Below are 18,853 nucleotides of genomic sequence, written 5' to 3' on the forward strand. Positions count from 1 at the left end.
TCTTATACCTCACTGAGAGCAGACAGAGTTGTATGGAATCCATATGAAGATGTGAAGGAGGTGTTTTTGTGCTGGGGTATATCACTGTGATATGGGGTGGGCTGGGGGGCACAGTGAAATGAGGCTGTACAAAAACCTCAGAGACAAAACCTGCATTATATCTGCATGAGGATTGGGACAATGGGGAGAAACCATACAATATTCTTCAAATGATCGTCTGATATTGATATAACCCCATTGTAAATTGTTTTACATTTTTTTAAAGTTTATTTTGATGGAGTGATGTCATGACATGGACCTGAGCATCATTTTTTTTTTTATGTATACAAAACTGAATTCACAACATCTGTCCTCAAGAAATCAGGTGTATGATAATATTACAATATTGCATTATATTTTCATCTCTGTTGGATTCATTATCATGACTTTTAAGCTGCCTATTTAGGTGCAGGGTTTTTGTACAGGCAGTGAATGGAGACAGAGCACTGTGATGCTTTTGACTACTGGGGTAAAGGGACACAAGTCACCGTCTCAACAGGTAAGCAAACTTAAATGTATTATATCCATAGAATGTTTAATTTCCCCATTCTATTTTGTGTGTAGAAAGAACAGATTTTTGTCTTTTTCATTTTTCAGATGCAAAATGTAATTGAAATGACCTGTTCGTAGTCCACTAAAGAAATGGTTTACATCAATTTGCCTATTTCCTTGAAAGTCAAATAGTTCCTCAAATTCTAGGTTCTGCTGTTGTAGAATAATGCAGATGTTTGTTTCCTAAAGTCTTATAAATAGAAACCCGTTCCTCAGAAATGTACAGTCTAAGAGAAAATGTTACATATTGTGGAAATACATTGTTGACCAAGTTTGACTCTGTGACAATGTAGTATCTATTTAGATTTGTTTCTACAAACCAATCTACTTTGAAGTTATCAAGATCAGTTGAAACTGATTGCTGTAAAGAGGGTGGTTTTTGTATTGTTTGGCATATGCCCTTGTCACGCTGTGTATAGCTACTTTGACTATTGGGGGAAAGGAACAATGGTCACAGTCTCATCAGGTAAGCCATTGTTTTTGTGAGTTTTATTAATGCATTCAAATTGTTGTAGTTTGAAGATAAATCATGGTTTTATGGGGAAAAGTGGACATTACTACTTGGATAATGTTGTTAGTGTAGCACACCTAGGTAAGGCAGTATATTGTTTGTTCATCTGTCCACATACGTCTTTCACTTTTTGCGATTGATGTTTAATTAGATGATTATGTAGACTTTGGTTTAGGTCAAAAATTACCATGTGAAAATGAAAATGTAGGCATTCTTATTGGAGTCTAACACATAAACTGATTATAGGTAGAATAATAAAAGTTAATCTTAGTCTATACTGATTTGAGTATTAATTGTCATCACCTTAATCCATATAAATAATTAAATTAAAAATGTTTATTAGTGGAACAGTATGTTTTATTTGACAGTTCTGTTTTCACTGGTAAATGTGTCTACAATTTAATGTGTTAATGTGTATTTAATTGTGCCTTCCTGTATTACACCTTTTCTAAAATGTTTATTCTATTCTTCTGAGCCAGTGACTTTATGTTCATATTCTTATATTGTATTATTTCTTATTGTTGTTGCATTGTTGAGAAGGAACCTGAAAGTAAGTATTTGTATTACACTACATACAACTAATAAAAGTAGAAACATAGTGGTAGTTATACCTCAAAGAATACAAGACAACCAACTACATGGAACTAAATGGTGCCTTATAGTGTAAGATTAAATGGACAAGTAGTTCTCAGGTTATACCTGTGTAATGACCATTTTACCATGGTAATTCCTAGTAGTTACCTGGTCATTTTTGTACATTCAAATCAAGTGTTGCCTTTCTTTCTTTCTTGCAGCAGCCACAGCCCCCCCTACTCTACTCACTCTTATGAACTGTGGAACCCCTTCTAACGACATCTACAGCATCGGTTGTCTAGCTACCGGCTTTTCACCTTCCTCACTCACCTTCAAGTGGACAGACGCCAGCGGGAAAGCGCTGACGGACTTCGTCCAGTATCCGGCAGTCCAGAGTGGGGGAGCCTACATCGGAGTCAGTCAGGTCCGTGTGGCTAAGAACGTCTGGGAAAACTCAAAGTCTTTCAGTTGTTCTGTGGAACATCTTGGAAGTGAACAGACAGCAGTCATCAATAAACCAGGTAAGATCTGGTCATTAAATATATTTTCTTTATGAAGTTGGTTCTATTTTTCTAAAGATTACATTTTAATGTTTGTGATGTAAACTATTTATGTTTAGAAAACCTGATTATAAAATTATACTTGGTGTTTACCCTGGATGTCTTATTTCTATAAGGGGTTAAACTAACATGCAGACATTTTCTTTACCTCCCGCTACACAGTCTCAAAGTCTCCATCAGTGTCTTTGCTTTCGGGGCCCATTGGCACCACCCAGTACCTGATGTGTATGATTGAAGATTTCACCCCCAATAAAGTCACTGTCACCTGGAAGAAGAATGACAAGGAGGTGGAGGGCCAGACCCCTACTGTAGGCCTACAGCCATCAGGCCTCTACTCAGCCAGCAGTCTGCTGAAGGTCAACAACACTGATTGGAGCAACAAGGTCAAGTACAGCTGTGTGGTGGAGCACCAGGGACAACCCACCATCAAGACAATCTCCAAAACAGGTCTGTACATAGGAGAAGACTGTACTACAAATAATGTCATGTTCACATTCAGTATATATATTATTTAGTGTAGTTCCTCATCAGTAATATGTCCTGATTTTATACTGCTTCTCTCCCCTTTCAGAACCACTGACGGTGACTCTGAACCCACCGAGTGTGAAAAATGTGTTCATGGACAACCAAGCAGTGCTGGACTGTGTCATCAGTGGTACAGACCAGAACACAGTGGCTGGTACCACTATCACCTGGCAGGTCAACGGAAATAACGAGATGAAAAACATCGTTGAATCAAAGGGCAACCTGAACAGCAGGGTCAGTACTCTGACCATAGACCAGACAAGGTGGACCAATGTCAACAAAGTCCAGTGTTCTGCCATGAAGAGTGGCGAAGACACACCGGTCATTCAGGACCTCAGCTTCACCAAAGGAAGTAGGTCGCTGAAACATCTCAATGTGGTTGTGATTAGTGGTCACATACTCCAGGTTCTGGAGAGGGAGACACAGGATGTGCAGACTTTTGCTCCAGCCCAACGCTAACATACCTGAGTCAGCAAATCAACTAATCACTAACTAATTATCACCTTTGCTTAGTTGAATCAGGTGTGTTAGTGCTGGACTGGAACAGAAACCTGCACAGAACCAGGGTTAAGGACCACTAGGTTGATTTTAAACTGATATTCACATACTGGTTTTCATACGTACCTACACATACATGAGTGTAACGTTTCTCCTTAAAATCAATCCTCTTGTAGGTCGAGCCCCTTCAGTGTCCGTTCACCTTCTCCCGGAGGAAGACACCAAGAAGGAGGGGGATGTGACTCTGGTGTGCCTGGTGGTCAGCCCGTCTCTCTGTGACGTCTACATCATGTGGAAGGATGACAGTGGCGAGTACCAGGATGGGGTCACCAGCCCTCCTCAGAAAACCCCGGAAGGCAACTACTCTGTCACCAGTGTCTTCACCGTCAAAACAAATAAGTGGGAGGGAAACTCGGTTTTCACATGTGCCGTCAAGCACGGCCTGGACAACAACACAGCACCTCAGGAGAGGAGTGTGTCAAAGTCCATGGGTAACTCATGTGAAGACAAGTGATGTTAACCTGTGTGTTGTGTCATTGTGTCTCCTTATTGACTCCTCTGTGGGTCAGAATAGCCAATTACAACGTGTATCCCCTGTTATCCTCTATGATGTTTTCATTGTTGTCCTTGTTGAGTTAAAGTTAACATGTTAGTGTTGTCATTGTTTTGTTGACTGTAAGCATATTGCCAATTGTGATATTGTCCAGTCTAATGTGGTGTAAAATGTCAGTGCTATTGCACAGTCTTGTGTTGCCGTTGTTGTCCTTTGTCATTGTTCAATGTGTCTTCTTAATGTGGAGGCTGGCTAATAAACAATACCGCATATGAGATCACATGGTTTGATGTTCGTATATCAATTGCTTAAAGTCTTAGAAAATATACTGGTCTACTGTACATCAAACATAATGAAGACAATTGTCATGAAAAGACAACAGTACTAAATAGCCTACATAGTAGTATTATGCTTCCAGTAAGGTGGTCATGGATGTACTATTTAGTGTATTGGTGTAGTTTGACATAATGTGAGTGGGTGTGCATGATAATATTAGGCCAAGATATGAGTCTGCACAGATCAGTTTTATGTGTTCTCTGTGGGTTGATGTGTGTGTCTGTGTGTGTACATATCATTTGAACTCAATTAGCTGTATTTGTTAGAATATGATAAAGACTAATACAATACAGGTTTACAATACACAGACACACACGAACACGCATGAATACATACAAACACACATGAACACGCAGACACACACACACAGACACACACACACGCAGACACAAGTATACATACGTTCCTCACCACCTGTCTCTCTCCCTGTTCTCAGCGAACATCCTACTGACTGAGCCTGAAGCGGGCTTTGCTCTGAGCTGCACGGACAACGTTGAGGATGATTTCAGCAGCCTGTGGTCCACCACCTCCTCCTTTATCGTCCTCTTTCTTCTCTCCCTCACCTACAGCACAGTACTCAGCCTGGTCAAGGTACTGACACCACTTATTTTACGTGATTGTAGACTTCTGATGAAGGCCATTGGCAGCTGAAACGTCACAATTTTAAATAAAATAATTATTTATGAAGTGTTTAATTGAGTGTGAGCATTTCACTACACTAGCAATAACATCTGCTAAATATGTGTTTTTTTACCTTTATTTAACTAGGCAAGTCAATAAGAACAAATTCTTATTTTCAATGACGGTGGGTTAACTGCCTATTCAGGGGCAGAACAACAGATTTGTACCTTGTCAGCTCGGGGATTTCAACTTGCAACCTTTCAGTTACTAGTCCAATGCTCTAACCACTAGGCTACCCTGCCGACCAATAACATCTGATTTGATTTGATTGAGAGCGAGAGTTGCTCCTTACTGAGGAGAAACTCTTTGTGGGCCAAAGGTAACCCACTTTGTTCCACTTTGTTGTCTGTTTATTGTAATAATCTGTATCTGTCTCTGCCTCTTTGCAGATGAAGCAGTGAAGAACACATGATGGACTGCAGAGATAGATGTGTCTAAATTAGAAAGATGGTTATGGCACAGTGTTCTTCAGTAATAATGTTATGTATATATCCAATTCATTATTGATTATGATTGATTCGTTTTGTTGATCTCAATATTATGCAAGCATTGTGGTGATGTGTTATTTTTCCTTCATTGATTTCTATTGTACACTATCATTAAATCTAAGTGTATCCTCTGATGTCTCTGTGATCTTTTTCACTGTAATAAAGTCTAAGATTTAGCTAGTCATTGTCTTTTTACTGAGACATTCACTGGATACTAATCCTGGGAGATATCCAAAAACATTACTGATTTCTGCTGGGAGTGTTTCTGCTTGGCAGAGTTTTCTATGGAGGCAATTTACAGCTGTATTCCTTCACAGGACAGATTTAAACAACGTTGGGCTATATCTGTAATACTCAACTAAGACTTAAACATTCTGTTATCAGTTGATCTGAGGGGGTTTCTTGGTTCTCTAACTTGTCTAATAACAGTGTCATGCAAAAGCAGCTTCCTCTCTCTCTATCCCCTTGATACCACACCGGTGGCACTGAAACTGTCCAGCAACTGCCAGGGCTACAAATACACTTCCTTGAAAGAAGAGAAATACTGCATGTACGATAGCAACGCAACGCACACACATACACACACACACACACACACACACACACACACACACACACACACACACACACACACACACACACACACACACACAAACACATTACAATTTAGCAGATTAACGCTTGAGTGATAAATGAGCAGATGATGGTGTGCAAGTAGAGATACTGGTGTGCAAAGAGCAGAAAAGTAAATAAAGACAATATGGGGATGAGGTAGGTAGATTGGGTGGGCTATTTACAGAGGGACTATGTACAGCTGCATCGATCGGTTATCTGCTCAGATAGCTGATGTTTAAAGTTAGTGGGGGAAATCTACGTCTCCAGCTTCAGCGATTTTTGCAATTCGTTCCAGTCACTGGCAGCAAAGAACTGGAAGGAAAGGCGGCCAAAGGAGGTGTTGGCTTTGGGGATGACCAGTGAGATATACCTGCTGGAGCGCGTGCTACGGGTGGGTGTTGTTATCGTGACCAGTGAGCTGAGATAAGGTGGAGCTTTACCTAGCATAGACTTATAGATGACCTGGAGCCAGTTGGTCTGGCTACGAATATGTAGCGAGGGCCAGTCAACTAGAGCGTTCAGGTCGCAGTGGTGGGTGGTATAAGGGGCTTTGGTAAAAAAACGGATGGCACTGTGATAGACTGCATCCAGTTTGCTGAGTAGAGTATTGGAGGCTATTTTGTAGATGACATCTCCGAAGTCGAGGATCGGTAGGATAGTCAGTTTTACGAGGGTAAGTTTGGCGGCGTGAGTGAAAGAGGCTTTGTTGCGAAATAGGAAGCCGATTCTAGATTTGATTTTGGATTGGAAATGTTTAATATGAATCTGGAAGGAGAGTTTACAGTCTAGCCAGACACCTAGGTATTTGTAGCTGCACATCTTGGTGGGGGGTTTGTACAGGGTTAAACCACTGTGCCACATAGCGGGTTACAATGATACAGTCCATGACAAAAACCTACCACTTCTACCAATCACAGAGTGTGAGAGTGCTGACACCTAAGGAACACAGACATATACATTCTGATTATCTATAGGCAGCTAACCTACACGTGCTGGTACATTTATACACATCAACTCAAACAAATGTCCATACTCTTTAGGCCTACTTCAGACAAGAACAACTTTAAAACAGACATACACTGAGGAACAACTACTTTTTATATACACTGTAAATCATGTGATCTAAAAATTAGCTTGAATTGAACTTCAATAGTAGATGTAAATGACACTGGATTGAAAAGACATTGTCGACATGGAGACATTGGAGGTTTCAGTCAATTTATCTGAGGATTCTGTGGCTGTCTGTAACACGCATGCACACACAAGCGCTAGCACACACGTACATTGTAATATTGTTGTATGGTGGTATTATACATGTTGTATTGTAGATATGTAGTGGTGTAATAATGTTATATGATGTACTGCTTTATCTTTTGTTCTATATGTAATATAAGTGCCTTAATGTGTTTGGACCCCAGGAATAGTGATGGGGATCCCTAATAAATACAAATACAAATACATGGGCTTTGTAATGGTGTGAGTCACTGTGTACGGGAATGGCCACAGTGATAAACATCAATACTAAAACCCCTCCATGGACATGAGGGTTGGCAGGATGGTACTGTCTGCACACTGACTACACTCTGGACCCATATGGGAGATCATTTCACTGCTATGAATTTGGATGGTCATATTCTCATCTTCGTTTTCTCCATCCCAGTATTGGTTGCTATTCTACTATTGTGTCCTATGTTTCTGATTTCATACTGATTCCTACTCTGCTGTTTTTATCCATATTGATGAATGACAATCATGTTTGTTTTTCTGACACGCCTGTCCATATAAATATACAATGTAGCACCCTTTAAAGGACGTCTATCCTTACATTAAAGATGTAACAATCATGGTTATCACGTTGTCCAGACATATAGCTTAGTTTACAGGAGGTATTGACTACCAAGTATTATATATACTCATATCAAATACTGCCTCATTCCACTCACTGTAGCAGAATTTAGAAACATTCTATATCGCCACCTACTGATATATAGCAATGTCAAGTGCTCCATTTGAGGTTATTTGATAGGCTACATGAAGGATTGATGAGACGTTTTATGTTTCCTCCATAAAGACGTTAAGACCATATTGTTCATAATCAATTGTTGGGAAACAATGAGTGTACAGAACACAACAGATGCTTCTTTTTGATATTAAGAGAAAAGGCATCAATGTCAAAGGTTTCACACAGCTGCCCTCACTACATTGTAAATTCCTGTCTAGACACAAGGGGGATGTATTTGTACGGGGATGTATCACAGTGCAGTATAACAGCCACAGTGATACACTTCCCCCTCTCTAACATAGATGCTGGGCTTAGAGTGCGTATTAGGGCAGAAACTAGGTGCAGAGCATAGTGTGTATTCCTCATACGTTTGGTTCACCATGCATGGTATATTCATAGGTAGTTATTTGTAATTCTGTTTTATCAACATATTTATTGTTTGTTAATTAAGGAGAAACATTTGTCGATGAGTATTGGCAATACAGTTGGAATGAAGTGGGAAAGAGGTTTAGGCTTAAACATGATCTAGAATTGTATTTATTTATTTATTTTTCCTGCCTTCATTTAACCAGGTAGGCTAGTTGAGAACAAGTTCTCATTTGCAACTGCAACCTGGCCAAGATAAAGCAAAGCAGTTTGACACATACAACAACACAGAGTTCCACATGGAATAAACAAACATACAATCAATAATATAGTAGGATAATCTATATACAGTATGTGCAAATGAGGTAGGATAAGAGAGGTAGGCAATAAATAGGCAATGGCGGCAAAGTAATTACAATATAGCAATTAAACACTGGAATGGTAGGATCTGCAGGGGATGAATGTGCAAGTTGAGATACTGCGGTGCAAAGGACCAAGATAAATAAATAAATAAATGCAGTATGGGGATGAGGTAGATTGGATGGGCTATTTACAAATCAGGTGCGGACAGCAATCAGTTGAAGAGCATGAATTTAGTTTTACTTGCATTTAAGAGCAGTTGGAGGCCACGGAAGGAGAGTTGTATGGCATTGAAGCTCATCTAGAGGTTAGTTAACACACACAGTGTCCAACGAATGGCCGGAGGTATACAGAATGGTGTCGTCTGCATAGAGGTGGAACAAAGAATCACCAGCAGCGAGAGCGACATCATTGATGTATACAGAGAAGAGAGTCGGCCCAAGAATGGAACCCTGTGGCACCCCCATAGAGACTGCCAGAGGTCCGGACAACAGGCCCTCCGATTTGACATACTGAACTCTATCAGAGAAGTAGTTGGTGAACCAAGCGAAGCAATCATTTGAGAAACGAAGGCTGTTGAGTCTGCCATAAAGAATGTTGTGATTGACAGAGTCGAAGCCTTAGCCAGGTCGATGAACACGGCTGCACAGTAATGTCTCTTATCGATGGCGGTTATGATATCGTTTAGGACCTTGAGCGTGGCTGAGGTGCACCTATGACCAGCTCTGAAACCAGATTGTATAGCAGAGAAGTTGCGGTGAGATTCGAAATGGTCGGTAATCTGTGATCTTAGAAAGGCAAGGTAGAATAGATATAGGTCTGTAGCAGTTTGGGTCTACAGTGTCTCCCCCTCTGAAGAGGGGGACGACCGCGGCAGCTTTCCAATCTATGGGAATCTGAGATGATACGAAAGAGAGGTTGAACAGGCTAGTAATAGGGGTTGCAACAATTTCAGCAGATCATTTAAGAAAGAGAGGTTCCAGATTGTCTAGCCCGGCTGATTTGTAGGGGTCCAGATTTTGCAGCTCTTTCAGAACATCAGCTATCTGGATTTGGGTGAAGGAGAAGTGGTGGAGGTTTGGGTGAGTTGCTATGGGGAGTGCAGGGCTGTTGACCAGGTTAGGGGTAGCCAGGTGGAAAGCATGGCCAGCCGTAGAAAAATGCTTATCGAAATTCTCAATTATTGTGGACTTATCGGTTGTGACAGTGTTTCCTAGCCTCAGTGCAGTGGGCAGCTGGGAGGAGGTGCTCTTATTCTCCATGGACTTTACAGTGTCCCAGAACTTTTTTGAGTTTGTACTACAGGTGGGCAAATTTCTGTTTGAAAAAGCTAGCCTTAGCTTTCCTAACTGCCTGAGTATATTGGTTCATAACTTCCTTGAAAAGTTGCATATCACGGGGGCTATTCGATGCTAATGCAGAACGCCACAGGATGTTTTTGTGCTGGTCAAGGGCAGACCGGTCTGGAGTGAACGAAGGGCTATATCTATTCCTGGTTCTAAATTTGAATGGAGCAAGCTTATTTAAGATGGTGAGGAAGGCACTTTTAAAGAATAACCAGGCATCAACTACTGACGGGATGAGGTCAATGAGGTCAATGTCATTCCAGGATACCCCGGCCAGGTCGATTAGAAAGGCCTGTTCGCTGAAGTGTTTTAGGGAGTGTTTGACAGTGATGAGGGGTGGTCGTTTGACCGCAGACCCATTACGGATGCAGGCAATGAGGCAGTGATCGCTGAGATCTTGGTTGAAAACAGCAGAGGTGTATTTGGAGGGCGAGTTAGTTAGGATGATATCTATGATGTTGTCCGTGTTTAGGAATTTGGGGTTGTACCTGGTAGGTTCATAGATCATTTGTGTGAGATTGAGGGCATCAAGCTTAGATTGTAGGATGGCCTGGGTGTTAAGCATGTCCCAGTTTAGGTCACCTAGCAGCACGAGCTCAGAAGATAGATGGGGGGGCAATCAATTCACATATGGTGTCTAGGGCACAGCTGGGGGCAGAGGGTGGTCTATAGCAAGCAGCAACGGTGAGAGACTTGTTTCTGGAAAGGTGAATTTTTAGAAGTAGAAGCTTGAATTGTTTTGGTACAGACCTGGATAGTAAGATAGAACTATGCAGGCTCTCTCTGCAGTAGATTGCAACACCGCCCCCTTTGGCAGTTCTATCTTATGATGATTATGATTTATTAAAGGTGATTGTTAATGAAAGGTCCAGACATATAGCTTTATTTACAGGAGGTCTTGACATTCTGAAACAAAACCCATGCCTCTTAAGTAGAACCAATGAATGTTGAACATGTACAGACTTAAGTAAATTTAAGGCCCAGTCTATCCTGTCTCAGGTGCCAGACACCAGACAGAGCACTCCATCTACAGTGGATTGTTGCTTTTCAAACAGTTATTATGCTGTGAAGTCATGCAACTGTACAGAAAGGATAACAATGCTAATGTTTTCAGCTACAGTTGTGGTCTGTAGCACCACCAAGGACCATTAGAACTTTACCTCATAAGAATCTGACTTTCTGGGCCTGAGAAATTGAAACTTTAATGTAATGTTTAAGAGGTAAAATGTACAAGTAACCAAATAGATTCTGACCAAATAGAACATTTCATACATACTTAGAGTATGGAATAAACATATTTATAGTTACTTTTGTCATAATTATTATGCTTTAAGTCACACAGAAACATTATATTTTCCATCATTTTGGTCAGGCTAAACTATGTTTGATAATCCATTCTGTTCCACACAGGTCCTGTTCTCTAATTTTCACAGTGTTGTCTGTTTCTCTCACACACCCCACCCCTCTTTCTTCCCCTCTGTGACCCTCACAGCTGTGTGGCACCACGCTTGGTAAACTCCAGTCTCTCACCTGGGTGTTTCAGGGTCCCAGTTTAGCATCTCTGATGATTCAGTTAAAGTAGTTAAGTAGCCCAGGGACTGCAGTGTCCCTATTCACTTTCATGATCTAATTCTCATTTGTTTCAGCTGAGGATAAAAAGCTTTTTTTGCATAAGCCAGCTGGTAGCTGAAATCAATAACATGTTTCAACCACATGGACACGATTAGAATTTTATTTGATTAAATGGTGAGATGGACCAAAGAATCAGACAATTTAATCACAATTTAATTTATATGAAAGACCTTGTTAACAGTTGTATTAATTATATTATTTAATATTTTCAGTCATTCACTGCTACTCACACATACTTTTATTGACAGACCATATTCATGGTTTGTGTTTGTAATAAATATAACACACTTTTCAAGAATTGCATTGAAAAATGAGCCCTTATCTAAAGTAATAAATTGCTCTATATGGTTTCTCATATCTGTCCCGGGCACCTCCCCCTAAGTACTTTAGTATGTATTGATTCTAATTATTTATAGGGAAGAGAGTTTAATAATGTGTTTTATCAGGTGTATCTATCAAAATGAGTGTTGGGCGTAGTAGTTCAAACCTACTCAAGCATGACTTCTAACCCAGGATGCACCTGCACTCTGATAAAGCCATTTCCCTGATATAGCATCTTGATTAACCCTAAAAAATGACCAACATATAATTGTAAAAATGCAGTAAATTTTTATCACTGCACCTCCATAAGAATATCATATTCATGTTGCTGTCCAAATAAATGTTGTATTTATCTCAAGTCGCACATTATTTCCCCTTGATTCCAGCATAACATTTAGTTTGGTATAACAAGGGTTAATTTAAGCTGTCTACCTATCAGCCCTCGGATGACCCCCCCTGCAGAGTGAATGGTTGTGTTCCCATGCTCAGACGTTGCATGCATCAACCAATGGTTGGGTGCCACGTCATTGACTGTGTCATAGAGATCCTATTAAATGACTAATTCCTAATTCTATGCAGATTGCTATAACATACAATGTGGTTAGCTGATAGGTAAAATACCTATCCAGGCGTGGTAAGATTTGGCAGGCTTCACCAAAGCACAGGCTATTGCGTCAGACCAAACAACGGCATTTATCTCCGACTGTGTTCAGGACATAACACGGCTTCTTGTGCCGTATAGCTTAATTACATAATATACACTGAGTGTACAAAACATTAAGAACACCACCCTAATTTTGAGTTGCACCCCTCCAATTGACCTCAGAACAGCCTCAATCATTTGGGGCATGGACTCTACAAGGTGTCTAAAGCATTCCACAGGGATGCTGGCCCATGTTGACTCCAACGCTTCCCACAGTTGTGTCAAGTTGTCTGGATGTCCTTTGGGTGGTGGAACATTCTAGATAAACATTGAAAACTGTTGAGTGTGGAAAATCCCTACAGTGATGCAGTTCTTGACACAAACCGGTGCTCCTGGCACCTACTACCATACCCCGTTCAAAGGAACAAATATTTGTCTTGCACATTCACACGCTGAATGGCACACATACAAAACCCATGTCTCAATTTTCTCAAGGCTTAAAAATCCTTCTCTAAGGTGGCTCCTCCCCTTCATCTATACTGATTGAAGTGGATTTAACAGGTGATATCAATAAGGGATAATATTTTTTCCTGGATTCACCTGCTTAGTCTATGTCATGGAAAGAGCAGTACAGGCATAGTGAGGTGTTGAATCTCATTAAGCTGTGTTCATTCATGATGAACAAGGAGTCTCCTTGGCAAAATTATGTCCATTATCTACCATCTAATTGAACCCACAATTGAATGAAATCATGAAGGTTATCAATATTTAGAAAATCCTCATGTTCCCAACAGTTCCTCCAGTCCTTGAGTCAGTTATGTGTGTGGTGAGTAGGCCCTGGAGGTTTTTCTGACTGTGACTAGACCAGGAGAAACTCTGTTTTTTCCTGGTCAGGTCATGTGATCAAGGACAACACCTGACCCAACTGATGAGCCATAACTTGACCTCTGATCTTAGAGTCATCAGCCCCTCCTCCATGACATAATGTAAATCCAGATCCCTCAGAGTTCATATATACTTATGTTCTGCTGCTGACTTGTTGTCTTGTTGTATTGTGTGGAGCAGCTGAGTTCATATCTCCACCCTCAGTATGACTGCAAAACTCTACCTTCTGCTGCTCTCTCTCTGTCTGCCATGTGAGTTCTGCTTGGATATACTCCTTATCAACTGTTGTTAGTGGAATGACTGAAAATTGAAAATATTTTTTGTAAACTCTGTTCTGATTTCCTTAAATGTTCTGCGTTCTTCCTTTTTCTCCAACACATTTTTCCTATGTCTTTCTCTCTCTCCATCAGGTTTAAATGGTCAGAGTCTGGAGTCCATTCCCTCCAGTCCAGTCCTGAAAAAGCCTGGAGAAACTCTCAGTCTGTCCTGTAAGATATCTGGATACACTGTTGACAGCCACTACACACACTGGATACGACAACCAGCAGGAAAATCTCTGGAGTGGATGGGTTATTCTGGATTAGGCCTAGGTAACCATGCTAAAACTTTTGAAGGACGTATGGAAACCACTAAAGATAACTCCAACAGCATGTTGACTCTGAAGCTGTCTGGTCTGAGAGCAGAGGACTCTGCAGCGTATTACTGTGCAAGAGAGACACAGTGATGTGAGTGAGTGGAGGATCTGTACAAAAACACCTCAGAGAATCTAACTGGCAGCAGAGTCAACAGAGGGCATTAGAGCATCAGTACAGCAGAGTAACATCCAATGAAAGTCTCAGCCACAACATGCCCCTGAGAGCCTTAACAACCAGCATATTGTCAACACAACTACATGTACATGAACACAATGTACACCAGAGGAGGCTGGTGGGGTGAGCTATTGGAAGACAGGCTCATTGTAATGGATGGAATGGAATCTATTTAAATGGAACGATGTCAAGCACATCAATCAAACATCAGTTTTAAGGTCTCTGTACTGGCTGCCTGTGAGTTTTAGAATTAATTGTACAATTATTCTATTGGTTTTTAAATCAATCCACAATTGTACACCACAATACATTACAGATATGCTTTTAAGTTATGTACCCAATAGGTCCCTCAGGGTCTTCTGGAACTGGCTTTTTAACTATCCAAAGCCTAGGACCAAGAGGCATGGAGAGGTAGCCTTTAGTTACTATGCCCAAAGCCTGGAATAGCCTGCCAGAGAAGCTGAGGGGGTCCAAAACTGTGGACATATTTTAAAGGGATCTTAAAACACACCTTTTTAGCATTGCTTTTCCTTAGGGTTATTTTTAGTCATTCAATTTTATTATTAGTATTTATTTTTTTCCTGTGAGGCAAATTGCATTGCATTCCATGTCTAAAATGTGCTGTATAAATAAAGCTTGATTTGATTTGATCATGTGGAAACCACATGTTTTACTCTGTTCCATTTACTCCATTCCATGAGATTTTCCTGACCTTGTGACCTTAGCAGGAAAACATTTATAGACTCAAACAAGGGGCTCAGAGTTATTTCTGCCCAGATCATGTTATCAGAGAATACTAACCCTGTATCATAGAGATGTATAGAGATCTCTACTTGAAAATAACCTGTTTTAGCATTGACATTTCCATTAAGGGATTCCACCATTTTAATTAACTTCTTCAGGATCAGTGGGTCCCCTGTGAGACGTTTGAGCTAATGTAGGCTAATTTGATTAGCATGAGGTTGTAAGTAACAAGAAAATTCTTATTAATCTAACTGTACTGTCCAATTTACAGTAACTATTACAGTAAAATAATACCATGCTATTGTTTGAGGAGAGTGCACAGTTTTGAACATGAAAAGTTATTAATAAACAAATTAGGCACATTTGGGCAATCGATACAACATTTTGAGTGGAAATGCAATGATTCATTGATCAGTCTAAAACTTTGCACATGCACTGTTGCCATCTAGTGGCCAAAATCTAAATTGCACCTTGGCTGGAACAATGCATTATGGCCTTTCTCTTGCATTTCAAAGATGATGGTACAAAAAAGTGCAAAAACACATTTGGTTTTTTCTTTGTATTATCTTCTACCAGATCTAATGTGTTATATTCTCCTACATTCCTTTCACATTTCCACAAACTTCAAAGTGTTTCCTTTCAAATGGTACCAATTATATGCACATCTTTGCTTCAGGGCCTAAGCTACAGGCAGTTAGATGTGGGTACGTCATTTTAGGCGAACATTTTAAAAGGGGCGGATCCTTAAATGTAGTAAACTGGTTGAGGTTGGGAGCAATCAGCCAATGATCAGAGCATTGACTTCTTCTTCAAATTGGGCTGTATGGTTTGTAAATGGCTTTAAGCTATATCATTTCCATCTAGTGGCTACAATAAATGAATGAAACATAGGACTTGATTCAAGATTTCAATACTGCAGATGGTGCAGTTGGTAAGAAATATCCACTTAACACTTTTTTTCAAACACAAAAGAAGAAGAAAATGGACAACTTTAAAATGGAACTCTCACAAAACAAAAACACGCTACACCAGTCATCATTTTTTTAAATGAAGATACAAACTCGATTAATAAAAATAAAAGCCTTCTCAGACTCAACAACCCTGAAGAAATTATCGGCAGACAAAAAAATATCACTAAAAACAAAGATCACCAAAAAATAAATATTAGATAATGTTAAAACATCCGTGTGAACAAAAGCACCAGAAATTAATGGCTTTCCACTAAATTTCTACTCAACATTTTGTGACAAAGTAGCACCCATATTTGCACAAATATCAACATACATGTATGTGTACTTCCTAGTACTTCCTAGTTCCATGTATAAAACAGTCATCAAAGTCTATGAAATATGCTTACATACACCAACATGAAAGGTATATAGTAAAACATGTTTTCCCTGAATACATATCTTATAACTGCTGTTTCAGTACCCCTTTCCTTCATCTCTCTACGTCAATGAACACCACCCTTTGGTTCTTTCCCTACGTAAACAGGGTCTGTCTGTTTGTCATTAGAGGCCCTCTGAGTCCTGGAGAGTAGAGAAGAGCAGCTCCCACCAGTTAAACTTCAACACAAACCATGTGCCCAGCATCTCTGATGCTGCTGGCAGCTGCCTCCTGTGAGTGTGTGTGGGGGGACAGACACAATAATGAAATCTGGATCAGACTTCAATTGAATTGAAAAATCATGTCTGCAGTTGTATTATTATTCCTTATGTCCTTTCAACAGGTGTACAGAGTTATGAACTCAGCCAGTCTCTGACTGTCCAGCCAGGCAACCACTGACCATCTACTGTAAGGTCTCATATTAAGTTACTAGCTTGTATACAACAGACTGCAGGGAAAATACTGCAGTGGATTGGACAGTAGTAGTTAGTAGTGGTGGAAGCACACAAAGACAGTCTGAAAAACAAGCCCAGCATCACCAGAGACACTTCCAGCAACACATTGTTTTAACAGGACAGAGTCTGCAGACTGAAGAAACAGCTGTGTATTATTGTGTTTGATGACCACAGTGATACAAACCAGCACCAGACAGGTACTACAACTCAATCAATCTGCAATCTGAGTGTATCTACAACTCAAGCCACCCATTATCTAATGACTCTGCAATACTTATTACATGACATTTCTTCATGTGAAAACACAGGTTAAGCACATGATATGAAACAATAAAACACAAAGCATCAATCTCCACTACATTATTGTAACCTTGTAAACCGTCACAGTGGAAAAAAGTTTATTAACTGTGATTGTCAGCATACACATAATCACTCATGTCATCAAAGTGTATTAAATAAACATATATTTAAAAATAAAAACATCTGAATACATTTCTGATTACTGGTGTTTTAGTGTTTCCCTGTCCGGTGTCCCTATTTACCCCTCTCCTCCACTCTCTATAGAATTAGGAATTAGAATACTAGAATGGACATGAACCTTCTTATGATGGGATGAAGGTCAATCATTTTGGTCAGGGAGTATGTCAACCATCGTTTGCCAGTGCTGTGATAAGATATTGTGTAAAAAAATGAATTTGAAGAATGTATCTGTACAGTATGTTAGCTAGCTAGCCAGACAGTTTTAGAGGATTCCATGATTTTTTTCTAATTAAACTATTCTCTAATTATATGCTTGCTCAATGTATAGCTCCAACCGTCACCATAATATAATATATAATAACAAGTTCCAAACTGTGGACCTTCCTATTAAGACTATATGATATGAGCTTCAGTATGCTCACCTCTACAGTACAACCCCTCCCTCCATCCATCTCTCTACGTCAATGCAAACCCACCCTCTTGTTCTTTCCCTACTTAAACAGTGTCTGTATGTCTGTCCTTAGAGGTCCTCTGATTCCTGGAGTGTAAAGAAGAGCAGCTCCCACCAGTTCAGCTTCAATGCAAACCATGTTCCCTGCATCTCTACTGCTGCTGGCAGCTGTATCCTGTGAGTCTCTCTGCTCATACAAATAGAGATGTATTACAACTCTGAAATGATCTAATCTAATTTCTAATCTAAAACTGACAATGCTGTGTATTAATGTGTGTTTCTCATTACAGGTGTCTACTGTGATATTGAACTCATCCAGTCTGGTCCAGTGGTTATAGAACCAGGAGTGTCTTTCAGCATCTCCTGCAAATTCTCTGGGTTTTCTATATCTTCTTACTGTCCTCACTGGATACGACAAGCTGAAGGCAAAGCTTTGGAGTATGTTGGTTATACATGCAGTAGTAGTACTTACACTGTAGACTCACTAAAGAGCAAGATCACTTCTAGATATGACAGTTCCAGCAGTACAGTGTTTCTACAAGGGAACAACTTCCAGACTAAAGACACAGCTGTGTATTATTGTGCCCGTGAGACACAGTGGCACAAACCATGACCAGGCTCTACAAAAACCCTTCCTTCATTGTAGCTTATAATAGACTTGTTAATTTAAACAGAACAGAGATGTTTCTCAATTTCACATTTGTAAACGATTTCATACCCAGTACTGGCGGTGCTGGAAATGTATATCTGAGTTGTTTGCCAATTATACTCCTGATATGAATTGAATGGTATTCTAATTGATGTCGATCAAACATTCAATGAACTCATTCATGATCCAGTACTTAATAGTTTTAATCATTCATTTAATAAAAGTGGCCTCAACAATACTGAACAATAGGGTCTAAGCTATGTATTATCAAAAAGAAACTAATAGAACAAATAATATCTTTGAAATACACTGCTCAAAAAAATAAAGGGAACACTTAGACAACACAATGTAACTCCAAGTCAATCACACTTCTGTGAAATCAAACTGTCCACT

The 18,853-nt window shown here is 39.9% G+C and overlaps 1 gene segment (V, D, J or C); it reads left to right on the forward strand.

Moving 5' to 3' along the window:
• The first annotated feature begins 490 nt into the window (after positions 1–490).
• On the forward strand, positions 491–5,447 carry LOC118937758 (immunoglobulin heavy constant mu-like). The segment is given in 7 exon segments: positions 491–1,057; positions 1,897–2,196; positions 2,398–2,682; positions 2,807–3,112; positions 3,435–3,749; positions 4,584–4,738; positions 5,218–5,447. Coding segments are annotated over 7 exon segments (1,392 nt in total).
• The last annotated feature ends 13,406 nt before the right edge of the window (positions 5,448–18,853 follow it).

The sequence above is a fragment of the Oncorhynchus mykiss genome, chromosome 12 (genome assembly GCF_057628025.1).
Source record: "Oncorhynchus mykiss isolate SJ-2025 chromosome 12, ASM5762802v1, whole genome shotgun sequence".
NCBI classification, from domain to species: Eukaryota; Metazoa; Chordata; class Actinopteri; order Salmoniformes; family Salmonidae; genus Oncorhynchus; species Oncorhynchus mykiss.